Source organism: Palaemon carinicauda, chromosome 18 (genome assembly GCF_036898095.1).
Source record: "Palaemon carinicauda isolate YSFRI2023 chromosome 18, ASM3689809v2, whole genome shotgun sequence".
In the NCBI taxonomy this organism is placed as follows: domain Eukaryota; kingdom Metazoa; phylum Arthropoda; class Malacostraca; order Decapoda; family Palaemonidae; genus Palaemon; species Palaemon carinicauda.
In genome coordinates, this window is record NC_090742.1 from 25,997,407 (window position 1) to 26,015,616 (window position 18,210).

General features: G+C 35.4%; 1 protein-coding gene across 2 annotated transcripts in view; it reads left to right on the forward strand.

The window, feature by feature from the left end:
• LOC137657725 (liprin-alpha-1-like) overlaps positions 1–18,210 on the forward strand; it is a 142,746-nt gene that overhangs the window by 77,052 nt on the left and 47,484 nt on the right. For both annotated transcript variants that reach the window (XM_068392170.1, XM_068392171.1), the window contains exons 16-17: positions 8,310–8,611; positions 11,896–11,967. In XM_068392170.1, the coding sequence (XP_068248271.1) occupies positions 8,310–8,611; positions 11,896–11,967 (374 nt within the window). The remainder of the gene's footprint in view (positions 1–8,309; positions 8,612–11,895; positions 11,968–18,210) is intronic.

Here is an 18,210-nt window from a genome sequence, read left to right on the forward strand (position 1 = left end):
TTCTCTCTTGTAAACTCTCTCTCATTCTCATCCCCCATTACTGGCACCTCAACACCTGCAACAGCAATTGTATCTGCCTCCCCATTATCCAGAACATTCAGTAAACTTTAAAAATATTCTGCCCACCTTTTCTTTTCCTCCTTTCCTTTTAACAACCTTCCATTTCCATCTTTCACTGTCTCTTCAATTCTTGAATCAGCCTTCCTTCCTTTATTCACTTCTTTCCAAAACTACTTTTTATTCTCTTCATATGACTGACCCAATCCCTGACCCCACCTTAGGTCAGCCGCACTCTTAGCCTCAGTTACCTTACCTTTACTTCCACATTTTTTTCTTTATATATTTTATACTTCTGTACACTATTACTCTGGAGCCATTCTTCAAATGCCCTCTTTTTCTCTTCCCCTTTTACCTTTACTCCTTCATTCCAGAATTCACTGCCTTTCCTCATGCTGCCTCTATCAAACTTCGTGCCGCACCCATCACTTGCAATCCCAATGAAATTTTCTTTCACTGACTTCCACTCCTCTAAGTTACCAGTTTCTCTTAATTTCACTCTGTCGTATGCCATTTTCAACCTTTCTTGATATTCACTTTTCACCTCCGGTTTATAACTCTTCAACCCTCACTAGCTCCCTTTTACATCACCCCTCTCTATTCCCCCACACTTTTGCTACAGCTAATTTTCCTTCCACCAAAAAAGGATCAGACATACTGTTAGCCATACCCCTAAACATGTGCACGCCTTTCAATCTTCCAAACATTCTTTTAGTTCTCAACACACAATCCATTAAAGCCCTTTCTACCTCTCTTCCATTTGCCACTCTTATCCATGTACTATATACTTGTTTTTATCTTTCTTTTTGAAAAAGCTAGAACTTATCACCATCTCTTGCTCAACACACATTTACCAGTCTCACCATTCTCATTTTCACCTGGTATGCCATACTTTCCAATGACACCTTCTACCACTCGAGCATTTAAGTCACCCATGAAAACTACATAATTCCTTCTACCCAGTCCTTCTACACACCTAGTTAATTCATTCCAAAACTCATTCCGCTCTTCCATTTTCTCACAACGTGGCCCATATGCGCTAACAAAAGCCCGACGTTCCCTACCCTTACGGACATTAACCTAAATGATATCTCCTTTCATTCCACTACTTTACCTGTCATCCATTCACTCAGCAGTAAAGCCATACCCTCTCTTGCTCTTCCCCTTTCAATCCCAGACACTCTACCAGTCACTTCACCAAACATCACTTGATCCTTCCCTTTTATCTTTGTCTCACACAAAGCCAATATATCCATCCTTCTATTCCTAAAGATACTTCCAATCCCACATCTTTTGCTTTCTATTGTACTACATCCAAGCACATTCAGACACCCCAAAACTAGCGTGCGGGGAACAGTCACTCTCCCCCCAGGACTTAATGTAAGCCTGTTCAGCATAAAAACATTTGCTGTGAGTTTGAACTTTTGAAGTTCTACTGATTCAACTACCCGATTAGGAAGATCATTCCACAACTTGGTCACAGCTGGAATAAAACATCTTGAGTACTGTGTAGTATTGAGCCTCATGATGGAGAAGGCCCGACTATTAGAATTAACTGCATATTAACTGCATACCTAGTATTACGAATAGTATGGAACTGTTCGGGAAGATCTGAACGTAAAGGATGGTCAGAATTATAAAAAATCATAAGCAACATGCATAATGAACATGCATAATGAGCATTGCCGATATGAAATTGATATCCAATTTCAACTCTTAATATGTCCAAAAATACCTTATTAGTTTGATTCCTATGAATCAGGTATTGTGAACACTCCCACTGAGGTAAGTGGAATGTTGGATTCTAAAAGCTGACTCTTGCATTGAGTTTTATATACAGTAACTATCTCACTAACTTGGAGGGTTTTTTATGTAAACGTATGTGGGCAGGAAGCCTGCAACATCGATGGAATGTCAACAAAATTTTCACAACTATATCACGGTATAAAACCAAATATTTCACCTTTATTTTCCTTCCTTGCATTATCCTTTTAGGTTCATGCCATTCAAGAGGATTTTTTCAACAAAATCCACTCATTTTGATTTACACTTGCATAACATTTGTAGGTAAGAAACAGCATATAAAACAAGTTGTATTAATTTTTTTTCAGCTCTCTTTTCACTTTAACTTGTATTTTTTCGTATTTTTTTTAAGACGCGGATATTTTTTTCAAGGTAATGCTCATCATTTACCTTAATCTGTGTGACCAAAGAACCAGGTAGATATTATGCAAACTAAGTGAGGTATTAAGCATAAATGAATATCATGTACTGTGGACAAATGCAACGTTTTGCTTCAACGGTGAACAGTGATCGGCGAGGATGCCTGAACCAACAGCCAATCAGCGACAAGACTGTGGTTCGGCTCGAGTTGCCAGCTAGGATGAAGCAGAATTTGGGTAGGCTACAACACTAGTTGGAAAGGTAGAATGCTATAAGCCCAAGGACTCCAACAGGGAAAATAGCCCAGTCAGGAAAGGAAACAAGTAAATAAATAAAGTAATAGATAAGTAGTGGACAATCAAGTGAAATATTTTGAGAACAGTAACATTGAAATAGAGCTTTCATATGTAAACTATAAAAGTTTCAAACAAACAAAAGGAAGATGAATGAAATAGAATAGTGTGCCCAAGTATACCCTTAAGCAAGAGAACTCTAACCCAAGACAGAGGAAGAGCCTATAGCCCTACCCAAGACTATGGAATAATGGTTTGATTTTGGAGTGTCCTTCTCCTAGAAGAGTTGCTTACCACATCTAAATAATCTCTCCTTCCTTAGCCAAGAGGAAAATAGTCATCGAACAACTACATTGCCATAGTTAACCCCTTGGGTGAACAAGAATTGTTTGGTAATCTCAGTGTTGTCAGGTGTATGAGGAAATAGGAGACTGTGGAAAGAATACGCCAAACTATTTGGTGTATATGTAGGCAAAGAAAAAATGAACCATAACTAGAGAGAGGGATCCAATGTAGTATTGTCTGGCTAGTCAAAGGACCCAATAACTCATAGGTGTAGGAGATGATGACGATGATTATGACTTTCAAGCTTATAACCCTGCCAACACACAAAACCACCATATACATAAAAGAAAAGATTAAAACTGGAACACACACCACTGAAGATACATTAACTTGATTAATGGTAATGATTAGCTGTAGAGTACTGAAGAAAATTTTTTTATATGATGAGGTAAATCTATTGTACATCAAAGAAGATCATTACTAATCTTAGAAAAGCACCACTTCACAGCAAGCGCTTTGTCAGGTGGTACAATATATGTGATGTCCTCTTCCTTTAGCAAAGTAACTGCTGTTTCCACTGACGGAATAATGCCCTTGTCATCTTTATTTGTTTTTGCAGGTGAGGAACATAGTGATCGACAATTGTTGACGCTTCCTTTTCCTTTGCAAAAGGATATTGTTATAAACTTCCATGGCTCCGTCAATTGCATTTCTGAACTGCAACACATCAATCATCTGTATGTCCCAATCTTTTTCCATTGTCTGAAGTTCTTTTGCTGTTTTTGGTAGAGTTGAAAGGTGTTTAGCGTTAAGCCACCTTCCTCGTCTTCCTCAGGATCTTCATGCTCTTCTTCTTCCTCAGGAGCTTCATGCTCTTCTTCTTCCTCAGGAGCTTCATGCTCCTCTTCTTCCTCAGAATCTTCATGCTCCTCTTCTTCCCCAGAATCTTCATGCTCTTCTTCTTCTTTCTCAAGATCTCCATGCTTCTTTTCTTCATCCTCAATTGAGGGACTTCGTAATCTCCGTCAGACCGTAATCCGTCAACAGATCTGAGTGGGTGTCAATCAGGTCATTTATGTTGTTGGTAGTCATATCTGTGAAGCCATCTTCTCCAAGCAATTTCGCCAACCTCATTGCCTTAGTTATTGCCGAGTGTAAGATTTCAGTGAGAGAGATTCCTTTATAGTCATTGACCATTTCTGGCCTCAATTTCTTCCAGTAAGCATAGTGTTTCTTTCTTCATCTCCTTTATGACCTTCTGGATATTTTTGAGATGTTACAATGGTGCACCTATGCCAGCACTCCTTCAGGGAGAAGTTATCATTTGCATCCATTGAGTCAACCAGATATTGTAGGGAGTTTTGCTTATCAAGGTCCTAGATTGTGCAAATAAGGCCTTGATAACTGGGCTGAATCAGCTTTGTTGTGTTCGGTGGTAAGAATTCTATCTGTAGCCTACGCCCTCATAAAACATGTTGATTGATTGGCCTCCAGAATTGTCCATTGGAAAAGGCATTTTAAAATCAAGGTTTTTGTATTGCCAAGATAGAGCTCGACTTCAGGGATGAAGCACTTGATGTGAAACCAATCTGATGTCAGATTCAGGGCCCTGTGGTTTTTGGATTTATAAATAAACATTGGCTTTATCAAAAAGTATGTAGCATTTCCACACATAAGTGTAAGGCAATATTTGTAGGCCTTGATTCAAAGGGTTGTGGCATCCTCCTTTATAATGAAAGTCTGCGATTACATATGTTTTCAGAAGAGGTCAGCCTCATCCACATTGAAAACTTCTATACACAAATAACTCTCTTCTTCAGTGATAGTCTGGAACATCTTCACATACTCATCAGTGACTGGTTTGTCAGCAGAGGAAGCTGCCCCATGCAGGGACACACTTAAGGTTAAACCTTCTTTGAAATTTTTCAAATCAGTTGTTGCTTACATTAAATTCTCTATGTTTGGTGGGAGATGCCATAGATGGTCCTGGTTCTGGGTCGTCGTCTCCGCTATCCATAAAGCTGCCTGGCCTTTGAGTATTGTGTTGGTATGCAGTGTAATGTTCCTCTTTCTACAGTCGCTTATCTTAAGGGTCAGTGCTGACTCTCTCCTTACGATGGCATTATTGCAGGAGGTTACCATTCTTTTTGTTGTCTTGTTAGAAAGGGCATTTGCCATTGTCCTTAAATTCTGTTCATCCTTCATGTAGTGAACGGTAGATTTGTTGGTACTATAATAGTGGCCCACGTCTGCATAGCTTTTCCCTTCTTTGAGCAGGGCAAGGAGTTTCATCATCTCTGCTATAGTGAGCATCTTCCTTTGATGCTTTTGTTCATTGCCAGAAGCTTTCTGGCTAAAAGCAATTCACAACTTTATCTAAAAAAGAAAAAGTCTCAAAGCAGAAAATTCAAATTTTTCTTATGTACATATGGGTAGAAACAAACTGGATAGTGTGGGATAAAGAATGCTCTAGTTTGCTTGAAAGTGATCAAGTGGTATAGTAGCCAATCAGCAGCTAGAATACAGCTAAGCTTGCTCTTATTGGTCTTCTCACTTGTATGGGCCAATAGCGTGCCTCATATGAAATTATATGGGTAAGTTAGGCTACTCTTCTGTTTGCGCTTCCTGAGTTTTGTTTTCAATACAGATGTGGGATTCTACTGTACACATGTACTTCCTGACAAACCTGTATACAGTGCATTGCTTTCTTGTTACCGAACTTAATTTCTGTAGTTTTATTTAATACTGTAATTTAGATATTTTATTAATTTTTAGTCTCAAAAAATGACTATTTAAAAAATAAATGATTAAAATTTGATAAGATATAAAACTTATCTGCAAAATAAGGAAGTTACAGATGTAGATATACAGTACATACATTTATAAATCCTCGATGTACTGAGGGCACGATAAGTGTGTGTCGATGTGGCGAGGGATTATGTGTACCTCTTAAGAGTTGGGGGTCTTCCTGTGTTTTCTTCTTTCTCATTTTCCTGCTTAGAAAGGTGATCTGAGACATTACTTTGGTTTTCCTGTACGTTTTCGTCGTTGTACGGGATCTGCTGCACATTTGTTTTCAAAGGATTCAATTTGGCAGTTTAGGTACAGTACTAGCACCACATGTACCCCATAAAAAGTTAACCCATGATGATCTAGTTGCAAGCTTGCAAGCAAATTCCCATCAAAACCTGATAAAAATGATTAGCTTTTGCCAAAACTTTTAACAGATACATTTTCTGCTAAGGATATCATACAATATGCAACTCCATCCACATGTGAAATACGAGGTTGCTTTAGAGCGCTCACTTTATCGAGTGGAGGGATAATAGGATCCTGGCTACTAACTCAGTCTTCTGCCTCACAATCTAGTTGTCTAATAGGTGGCTAGGCTTGGGGGAAGGCAAGGATTTAGCATCAGACCCCTTACTGAGTGGAACACTAGAACCTCTAGACCTAACATGAGAAGTCAGGTTATGGTTTGAAATAGGGAACGTAGTTCAGAATTACTTCCTTTATTAGAAGACTCACTAGACTTCTTAAATTTAAAAAAAAAAAGTTAAAATAAATCGAGAGCTTTTGAAGCTCATCGCTATTAAAACTAAGTTTGATAAATTCTGTATTGGAGATAAATGCTGGTGTGTATTGTCATCCCGGTACAGTAAACTATCCCCAGTCTTCTAATTTTCCCCTGACCTAGAAACTAATATCCATTGTATTTTGGCCTTTTGATCTGATCTGCAACCATAGAAACATACTTATCCATAAAGAGGAGTAGTGAGCCCCTTTCACCCCTCACAATAGTTATTAATATCCACAGTACTGTCTTGGCACAAGATTGAAGCGCATTTGGAGTTCAATCGCCCACAATCTCTTCAACAATCTGTGCAGTTACAAATGAATCCAGAAGTTTGGGGCTTGTCGACAAGCTTAAAGCTAGGTAGAGACTGAGAAAGTATGATATGCCCAAGCCATTGTTTATTGGCATTAACCTGTAGATTGTCTCATTATTTTTTTTTAAAGCATTACTTTATTGAAAGGATAGGATACAGAAAACATTTAAGCTTTTTGGGTAAATTTGGATAAAACCGACTTTTGAAAGGGAAGTAGTATGAACACGAACATAGAAAATTTTATTACTGAAATTCTGTTATTTACCAGATTTATTTACTGATTTGTTTACTGTTAAATCTTCAACTTTTTTATATTCGGAGATTTCTTTATTGTATTTTTATTATTGTGGATAATGATGATAATATACAGTATTAAGAAATGGGTTTAAATTTGACACCAACAAGAGTGTGCATAAATTCAAATGATTGAGTATTTATTAAACTTTTTTCAACTGTTTATTTTTAGTCACTGTGCTGATAATACTCATTATATTCATGAAACTTGTCTCTCTTTATTTTCTAATTGTCCAAAGATATGCCCCAAAACATAGTTCTTTTTTTATATTTTTGCTGCCAACAGCATTAGCAAGCGCAAAAAGATTACCCTTTGAATTTACAGCACCATGAAGAATTGTCCATTGAAGAACATATGCAACGAACACTTGCGCGACCACTTGTTCAGAATTTTGAATATGATAGGGAAGGGCTACCTGGCAAGGAGAAACAATCACTATGCATAGGAAATTAAGTCTCCACAGGCTTAACAGGAAAAAAAAAACGGTATTGCAAACAGACACAAGTACTCACCACAGATGTTAGAGGGTATAATCAGGGAACATACGCCATACTCTTCACTCCCATTTTCTCTTTCCTATTGATATACACTCTTCAACTCATCATACTTCTACTGAGCTGGCAGAATAAGTCAGATCGACAATGCATCCTCCGTCTTGTCGTGTACAGTGCACTGATTCAGGAACTATGTTACATAATCAAGTGTATTGTGGTTTTGAGTGTAACTGTGATTGATTATAAAAGAATCATAACATCATAATTTCTACTGTGTTCTATTATACAGTAATAAATTGAAATTTTGAAATTAATGCTATATTTATAGAAGAGTAGACTTACTTGCTAGGATAATTTGAAAAATATATTACTATTGAACTTTTTATATAATGTTTGTTTGAGTGAAATATAAAGAAGAATTATTGCTAAAGAATTGTGAATAAGTAATTGGTGATATTTCTTTTTCCATCTCAGTGGTAGATTTTTACAATTATATACAGTACTACACTCTAGAAATATAATGGGTAAAATTTCATTAGATTTAGCTTCATGTTGCCTTTGGAATTAACAGTATTTTGTTGCCATTAGGACTGGTGTACATTGAGTTCCTCATAAAAAGAATAACTGTTACATGATAACATTGCAAAGGACTTGATACTTTGTTTCACTGGTTAATCATTTGCAGTTGATTTGCTTTGCATTATTTAAAAGAACACTAGGAATTTATCTCTTAGTAAGGTTTTGAGTATTTAGTTTTTATTTTTTACTTATTAAAATATGATATTCATTTGGTTGATACATTATGAATTTATGTGATTGCTTTATTTTTCAGGGTAACTTAGCCAACATGGGTAGAACAGACGGCCGTGATGACAGCCAGCTTTCATTAGGTATGCGGAGTGAAGGGTCTCCACCCACTCCACGGTCTCTACGGATCATGCCAGCAATGGCTCCTCCAACCAGTCTGGTACCAGGAGGTGGTACTATTGTGGGACCGGGCGGGGGACCACCTTCTCAACTGGCCAGCTTGGCAGCCTCGTCTGAAGATCTGAGGAGGTACACTCATGTGGCTGACCACTCCTCGCCTGCCTCTACTCTCTCGCCTGCCCTCCATCACCACCCCTACTCACCAGGGTACTGTATTTGTCGCACACACACAACCACGCTCCTCCCCCCAGACTTGAATTTAAACACATTTTGGCTTTTGCAAGTCATTTCATACTTGTTACACAAGACTCACTTGTTTTTCTATTATGTTTTTGTTAAATTGCAGTACCTATATTCCATTGAAGCTCATCGTTTGAATACTATCATCTAAAAAAAAGTTCTTCCCTTAGTAACTTGTGAGTTAGATTTATTTATCTATAGAAAAATATTCTCCTTTCATGAAGATATTTATTAAAAGATTACTCGAAGGGGAGCCTGATTGTGTAATTAAAGGAGGTTGATCCATTGAGTTTCAATTATATTAGTGTATCATCGTCTGACTTAAATATAAATTGTATTACAGACTCTCTCTCTCTCTCTCTCTCTCTCTCTCTCTCTCTCTCTCTCTCTCTCTCTCTCCCCCTTAAATATGAATTGTATTACTCTCTCTCTCTCTCTCTCTCTCTCTCTCTCTCTCTCTCTCTCTCTCTCTCTCTCTCTCTCTCTCTCTCTCTCTCTCTCTCTCTCAAATATGAATTGTATTACTCTCTCTCTCTCTCTCTCTCTCTCTCTCTCTCTCTCTCTCTCTCTCTCTCTCTCTCTCTCTCTCTCTCTCAAATATGAATTGTATTACTCTCTCTCTCTCTCTCTCTCTCTCTCTCTCTCTCTCTCTCTCTCTCTCTCTCTCTCTCTCTCTCTCTCTCTCTCTCTCTCTCTCTCTCAAATATGAATTGTATTTCTCTCTCTCTCTCTCTCTCTCTCTCTCTCTCTCTCTCTCTCTCTCTCTCTCTCTCTCTCTCTCTCTCAACAGTCACATTGTTTAATAATATATGGATCCACCTCTTTTGACTCCATGCAACTAACTTTAATTTTGCTCTGCAGCCATAGCTCTTAATAATGAAATATTTCTTTTTAATTTTTGGAATGACTATTAACTTTACATTTCATTTAGTAACTTATATATGGGATGCTGCTAACAATTGGTGTTAAACACAACTTACACACACTGTATATATACATTGTGTATGTGTGTGCATGTGTATATGTATATATATATATATATATATATATATATATATATATATATATATATATATATATATATATATATATATATGTATATATATATATATATATATATATATATATAATGTGTATATATATATATATATATATATGTATATATATATATATATATATATATATATATATATATATATATATATGTATATATATATATATATATATATATATATATATATATTATATATATATATATATATATATATATATATATATATATATATATATATATATTATATATATATATATATATATATATATATATATATACATATATATATATATATATATATATATATATATATATATATATATATATATATATATAAACATATACACATACATACATGTAATGTATATATACCTAAATTACAGACATCATACATATACAGTTTACATATATACACATACATACATGTAATGTATATATACCTAAATTACAGACATCATACATATACAGTTTACATATATATACACTCCAGAGACTTTTACATATAAATGGATGTGTATAATATGAAAATAGGTATTAATTTCAGTTGTCATTGGATTGCATTTATTAATATGGTTGCAATGTCTTGTAGCTGCTTCTTGCTTTGAATGTGTGGTTTTTTTTCTTATTGTCTAAATCTGGACTACTTGCTGCAATCATGAATATTTTATAGGTTTAGGATGGCAATTTGCATTATGTTGATTTTAAATCTACAAGAAAATTGGCTGTGAAATGGAAAAGTAATGCTCATTTTGCAGTGGAATAATAGTTAAACTACAATGTTTCGAAAGAGTTTTAGGGCAATTCCCACCAATAACTTTTAAATGATATTTAACCAAATTGTCTGCTGATTTGGTGAAATTTTCTCAATCCTTAATACCTGTGTATGAAGCTTCAGAAATCTTCAATCACTTCATAGAGAGAAGGTTTTTTTTTTTTTGGTCCAATGTAAAAACTCCAAGAAGTTTTTTCACTATATAGTTTTGGAGATTTATGCTGTTTAAGGAACTGTCCTTAGAAAATAGGAAGTTGCGTGATTATGTAAGCTGGAAAATTTTCGTAAATGCTATACATTCATATGGAGTTATAAGATTCCCTCTAAAGTTGCCTATGATGCATAATTGCTAAAGAAGCATGGGGCCATATTAGGGAATGAAGATATATTTTTTTATATTGTAACATTCCGCTTTATCGTATCTTTGCAGTCTTTTTCTTCATATGGAATGCAAACATTTTATGGAAAACATATCACTGACTACAGTAGAGTGGCGTTTGTGTTTCCATAATTCATTATTTTGGCTGATTTATGAGGAGTATTCCAAATAAGCGTCATCTAATGCACTATTTGCATATTAAGCTAGGAGTCAATTTGCGCATTATACTACATAAATCAGTTTAGCTTCAGTTGATGTTAACGTCTCATGTCCCCGTCCATCCTTATGAAAACTATCCCGGATCCTCATGAACCTTCCTCACGAACCTTGCGTCTCCATTCTTCTCTTGCTACCCAGTGTCTTGTTAATTTTATTCCTAAATATCCTTCTCTTCATATGGTCTTCGAATTGCCTAACCCATCACGTCTAGTTGTGTTGGTGTGACAGAACGTCTAGTATGAAAGTAATTGACAATTCTTTTAAATTATATTTTTTACGGCCATGTACGGATATGATTAAGATTATTCTATTTAATGATAAGACCTTTATTTTTTCTATCATTTATGTGAAATTTTAATTACATAATTATAGAAATACTATGTTTTTTTTGACAGCAGAAAATATTCAAACTATTTTGATAACTGCACATTACCATATATATTGCAGTATTTAAGTTTGAACTAAAGTAAAGGATTATTACTTAAAATTATTTAAAATAATGATTTATAATCAGAAATGCTTGTAGCATGTGCATTTTATGTATGGTTGCTTATTGTTATGGTGTTTAGCATCATTGATTTAAATTTTATTAAAATGTAGGTTAAGACAAAGCATCATAGAAATACTTGCTTTTTTGGACTTCACAGATATTCCAATGATGTAAGTTTCACTTTATTTTTATTTTTAATTTTTAGAATCTTATAAAATTTAAGGGGTGATAGACCGAGTGTTTTTCTTGGTATGTGGTTGTAGAAGTGATTGTCTTGTGATGGTTCTGTTGTTGTCTAGCGTACTAACTGAGTGGTGGTGCGGTGGTATCTCCACAGAAGCAGTGTTGTCACTCCGGGTCAGCCCCAGTACCCCTCCAACTGCAGCCTTCTCTCCAGCCCCATGCTCAGGTTACTCACCTCTCTATGGTCACCCCCAAACCCACCCCAACTCCCTATCCTCCACATTGTTGTTGTCATTGTTGCTGTGTGCCTGTAGTTTAAATCACTGTCAGGTGCTGTTTGTCAGATTCCAAAAGGGCAGTGGAAGCGAAGCCTGATACAGAACAGATCAATTGTTTTGTAGATAGAGGGAGTTTGTTCATTTGCAAAATACTATGATTGTTTTATAAGGCGGAGATTACAGTTGAAAGATTTCTTTTTTTACATAGCTTTGAGATCAGCTTACATGTGAATTCTTTATTCCAGTAAAATTTTCTTGAGCTGAGAAAGTTCACAATTGTGAAGCTCATTTTACTTTAATTCTTCCTAAATAAACAATTTCTGTGAGGACTCCCAGCCTTGTCCGTGACCTCCTTTCAGGCCAAGTTTAATGCCTTTTATGGAATTTGTTGTTGTCACTTCTCCCATATTCTGTGCACCTATTTCCTCTTTTAATCCACTTGCTCCTCATCGCTCTGTCAGTCTGTATGACGCATGACAGCAGTGATTTTTTCCACTTACTCTGTAGTCAGCACTTTTATATTATCTCACAATTGCTCCCTTTACAGGACTTGATTGTAGTTCACCCACTAAGTAGCTAGCACCTGATAGTATAAAAACACCCCTTGACAAATTGTCAATTGTGTACTATTTTTATCTTTTATACCAAAAATCACATTTTATCAGCATATTTCATTACTATCATTATAGAAAATTAACATATTCCTTTCCAATTACAAAAGTATTGTAGTTCAGTGTAGACTGTCTTAACAATTTTGTATTTGATAATCTGTTTTACTAACACTGGTGTTTTGGATTTAGACGTAGAACATTTGCATAGCATTGAAGTTGACACAACGTACTGTACTATTTGAGGACATGTTTGATTGTCGGATGTGTTTTTGCTTGTAAAAACATCAAAATTACACAGTAAGAAGTTTACATACACATAATGAATATTTCAGATTAATATATTTACTGTGGGAGAGATATTGAAACTTTGATAATTACAACATCTATTCAACTGAGAAAGTACTTGAAGTATAGTATAGAAGTGCTCTTCATTTTCTATGAAGTACTTGTTGAGAAAGAGTATAATTTAAGAGTAAATTAGGATTGTAACTTTAAAACATTTGAAACCTGTTAATCAGTTCTTATTGGAGTTTCATTCTCATCATGGTGACTTCTAAGAGTTATCTTTAAAAAGCTAAAATTCTCAAGCATAAAATGATAATCTTTTATAATCACTTAGAAAATTATCAGTTTCAAAATTAACATGGCTAAGAAAGATATATCCATTATTTAAGTCAGAATACAACAAAAAATATTAAAGTACACTAATTTATTATAAACAGCAAAAGTAAAAAAACAATTTCCTAATTTTTTTGTGATACCAGAAATACTTTAGTATATTATTTGAATTGAAATTTGTTTGTACAGTTACGTTTGGAATGTTTAAATGGCTTTTGAAAGTGTTTAATCTTTTCTATTAAAAGTATTTCTAACCATATTATAAGACAATCATTACATTGAAGAGTTGAAACATAGATTAAAAAAGTCTCATTGTTTAAGTCATGAAGAGTTGATTTCACTCTATTTTATATTCTATATGTAAGGTTTACAAAGTAATCAATAGACTAAGATCACAAAATTACATCAGGAGAAACACGTTGAAGCTACATAAAAAATCCCTGAGGGTCACAGATCACAGACACTTGAGAAAGGAAAATCAGTGCATACACAGAATAACTCCACTGTGGTATTCATATAGCAGACTCCTAAACTACCCATTAAGCTTCAAACAGACACTACTAAAACAAAAATGCACAAAAGCATTGATACTGTATGTTGTTAAAGGAAAACATTTATGACACAATGTTACTAAAGCTAAAATAAGGTAATCCTGGGAGAATTCCCTAGTTCAGATATTGCCATACTTTTATTAGTTGTATTAAAGAGGGGGAATTAATTAAAGAGTCATCTATTGGTGTGGACATGGGTTTTAGAGACCTTTCAGTCATAATGTTACAAATTAGTGGGGAAGGGATATTTTGATGGCGTGTTTCCTTCAAGATTCTAAAGTAGAAGTTACCGCCTATATGGAGTTGCAGTTATTTCCTTAACCCTTTTACCCCCAAAGGACGTACTGGTACGTTTCACAAAAGCCATCCCTTTACTCCCCATGGACGTAGCGGTACGTCCTTGCAAAAAAATGCTATAAATTTTTTTTTTTCATATTTTTGATAATTTTTTTTAGAAAATTCAGGCATTTTCCAAGAGAATGAGACCAACCTGACCTCTCGACCTCTCTATGACTAAAATTAAGGCTGTTAGAGCAATTTGAAATAAATATACTGCAAAATGTGTTGGGAAAAAAATAACCCCCCTGGGGGTTAAGGGTTGGAAATTTCCAAATAGCCTGAGGGTAAAAGGGTTAATAAATGTGGCTTGTAAATAACGTAAGACTTCTAAGATATTAATTTTGTTGATAAAGCAGTACAGTAATCCCTCGGCAATTGCAGGTGGTACGCCCTGCATTTGGCCACAATTTCTTCTACCAAACATTGAATCTTTCTGTCTGTCTACTTTATGGCCCTCTGGATATGTTTGAGACACATTGCAATAGTGTACTCTTTCAGCAATATGTTATTATCCACATCTATAGACTTGACCAGATTTTGCACGGAGTTTCGCATAATATAAAGTGCCTTGAGTGCATGAATAGCGTCTTGATTCATGGCTTGAATAAGCAATGTTTTGTTCGGTGCTGATAAGTATACCTGTATGCCCTCATAATACAGATTGATCATGTGGTGACCATATTGTCCATTAGGAGAAGCACTTAAAAATTAAGGGCTTTTTTGGGAAGATAAAAGTTTAATTTTGGTGATGAAGCATTGGTGAAACCAGCCTAATATCAATATTTTTGTTGTTCATCCATTTTGGTTGTGCATCTAATACACTGTCGTCAGGATCTTATTTTGATTTTTTGAGGGTCCTTGGGTTTTTGGACTTATAACTAAGTGCTGGCTAGATCATAAAGCTCACAGCATTTCTACACATTATAAGTGTGAGGCAATCCTTGCAGGCCTTGAATCCAGGGGCTTTAGCCTCTTCCTTCATAATGAAATTCTGCAAAGGCATAAGTTTCCAAAAAGGGACAGCCTCATCCTTATTGGAAACTTGTTCAAGCAAATAACTCCCTTTCTCAATGGTATGGAACATCTCGTTCACGTACTCATCAGCGTTAGGTGTATCGGTAAAGGCAGCTTCTCTATGCAGGGATACACTCGTAAGGTTTAACGTTTTTTAAATTTATCGAACCTGCCCCTTTTGGCATTGAATTTTATTGGTTTGGTGTGAAATGCCATACATGGTCCTGGTTCTGGATCCTAATTACAGCTATTCATAAACTTGTAGAGTTGCCAGCCCTTCCCACATGTAGTGTTGGTATCCATTGCTCTTCCTTGTCACTTATCCAAATGGCTAATGCTGACTCCATCTTTACCATTCTTTTTGCTGTCTTGTTGAAAATGACATTTGCCGTTGACCTTATATTCTTTTCGTCCTTGATGTAGCGAATGGTAGATTCATTGATGCCTTAATGGCAGTCTATATCTGCCTAGATTGTCTCTTCCTTAAACATGGCAAGGAGTTTCATCTTCTCCCCTTCAGTAAGCATCTTTCAGTGAATGCTTGGATTCACAGTTTTAGGCAAAAATGCAAAAAATAATCACAGATAAAACTTGCAGTTCAGTGTCACGTGTAGCAAACTGGTCAACGTGGAATACATTGCTTGAGAATGATCCTGCAGTCCTATAGCCAGTCAGAATCTAGGATGCTGATCAGAGTGCTCTATTTGGTTGTGTCGCCTCTACTAGCCATTAGTATGCCTTGTACGAAATCATTTAGGCAAGCTAGGCTACTCTTCTTACATTTCCAGATGCCAGATTCTTTGTGCCACCTACAGCACATTTTCTTTTTCCTAATAAGCTAAGCAAACTATAACCATTGCATTCTGTATTTTCATTTATTACAGTAGTTTACTATATTTATTTTTAAGACCAAAAATGAATATTTTTAACTAAAAAATTTACTATCTGTAAAAAGACAGAATGTATCTTTCCTGCAGAATTCAGCAATTTGAAGAGGATTCCACAACATAAATTTACTTATAAATCTGAGATGTACTGAGGGCACAATAGGTGAACTATGATAAGGCAAGGGATTGCTGTACTTTTTATGAACCAAAGAGAGAACATGCCGAAAATGCAGTTAAAGTTGTCAGACTTAGTCTTGCAATTTAATTTCCCACATGGAGTGAGACTTTAAAAACTTTTCTTTCAGCAGATGGAGTAGCATTCAAAAGCCTGGAATTTAATTTTATAATTTTTCCAATTATGATGGACTTGGTAATCTCGCATAGGCAGGAAACTTTAACCAATGTGCCTCGGTATTCCTTATTAGGTTCTCTATTCTTCATAATCTGCATAAATGACTTGGTCTTAGGACTGTGTTGATATAAACAAGTTTGCTTAAGGGCAATGCTGGTAATAACGTAGTTGTTAAACAGTAATAAGAATATCTGATGAAGGTCGGCAAATGATTACTAAAATCCCACATATCTTTCAACTTCCAAAAATACTGTCATGCATTAAAACATTGATGCAGAACTGAACTATGGTAATCCATCCGCTATTGCAGTTGTTTTGTTCCCCTGCAATAGCAGAAAAAACGCATTAGTATGGAAGGCTATAGTATGTTTTTTATACTAAGATTTTGGAAGCCTAAAAATGAATACTTTTAGAAAAATAATTGAACTAGGAAAATTACAAAACTTATCTACCCTCAAAAACCCAGTGATATGAAGAGGAGTTCGCAATATAGATTTACATGTAATATAATTATAAATCCGCACTTTACTGAGAGAGCGATGTGTGAACCACAATATGGTGAGGGATTACTTCACTTGGTAAGGAGGTACGAGTTGGCATCAAGAAAAAGACCCAAGAGTCACTAATAACTTCAAAATACAGCTTAGAAAAGGTATTTTTACTAGCTAGGAAAATGAAAACAATACTAACTTAATGCAATGCACTAGATTTACTCCACTTTGAGTATGGTGTCCAACCCTGATTGTCATCTCAGAAGAAGGATGCAGAATAATTTAAAAGTATTGGCAACAGCAACCAAACTAATGTCATCGTTAAGACAGATTGGACTTGAAATTTATATCTGCCTCCTGGCTGATACAGTGGTCATGCATTCGCCTAGCATTTTCATGGTGGCAGATCAATCCCAAATTGGGACGATGAGCTTTAGCTGTTTACTTGGGGAGTTTACCATTGTGGTTGGGCTTGCCTGGGTGACAATCTTGAGCGCATCTTTTCAGTTGTTAATGGAACTAAAACCATACACTCTTGAACCCTTAACCAGATAATGAGTATCAGGAGGGTAGAATTCCTTAACCAGTTACCTTTAGAATAGTGTAAATTATGGGGTCAGCACAAACATCAAGACAGTCTTAAGTTATAAAGAATGTAAACTACAAGTATCTATAAAGCTATCATTAACCTATTGATTCACTGATGGTAGCGAAGATGTATTCCCAAATACTCAAGGTTACATCCTTTTTTCTTTTTTTGAGAGGTACAAGTATATGTAAATGAAGCTGACATTGAAGGGACTGCCGTCTTGGTTAAGATTTAGCTAAGAAGTAATTTGCAAAAACACCTCTCAGGACTTCTGAAATCTTTCCTATAATTGTGTGGCTAACTAGTTAATTGCTGGTGTTCCCAGATCTCAAACAGCCATTTTGCTGTGCATGTAAATTGTATAAATACATTTTCATCTTTCTAGTTCTATTATAATTCATGGAAGTACTATAGTAGTGAGAGTAACTAATGGGTAGGAACCTTACAATTGAAAGTTGCCTAATTGTTCTTTCCTTGGATGTATATATAAAGTATATCAAGAAGTATAGATATATACAAAGAATAGATAAAAACATCTTTATCCATCAAGAACAAATCATGTTTACATCATGGATATTTACGAGCGGTTTATGCGAGACTTTTTCTGATCAAATGTCAATGTCTTGAGAACAAGATATATTCTCTCTCGAGTGCTTTAAGTGCATGTGTTGAAAGCAATTAGAAAGGCTGGTCTTTCCAGGATATAATATGAAGTCCTTTTGATACCTTTGACAGGAAA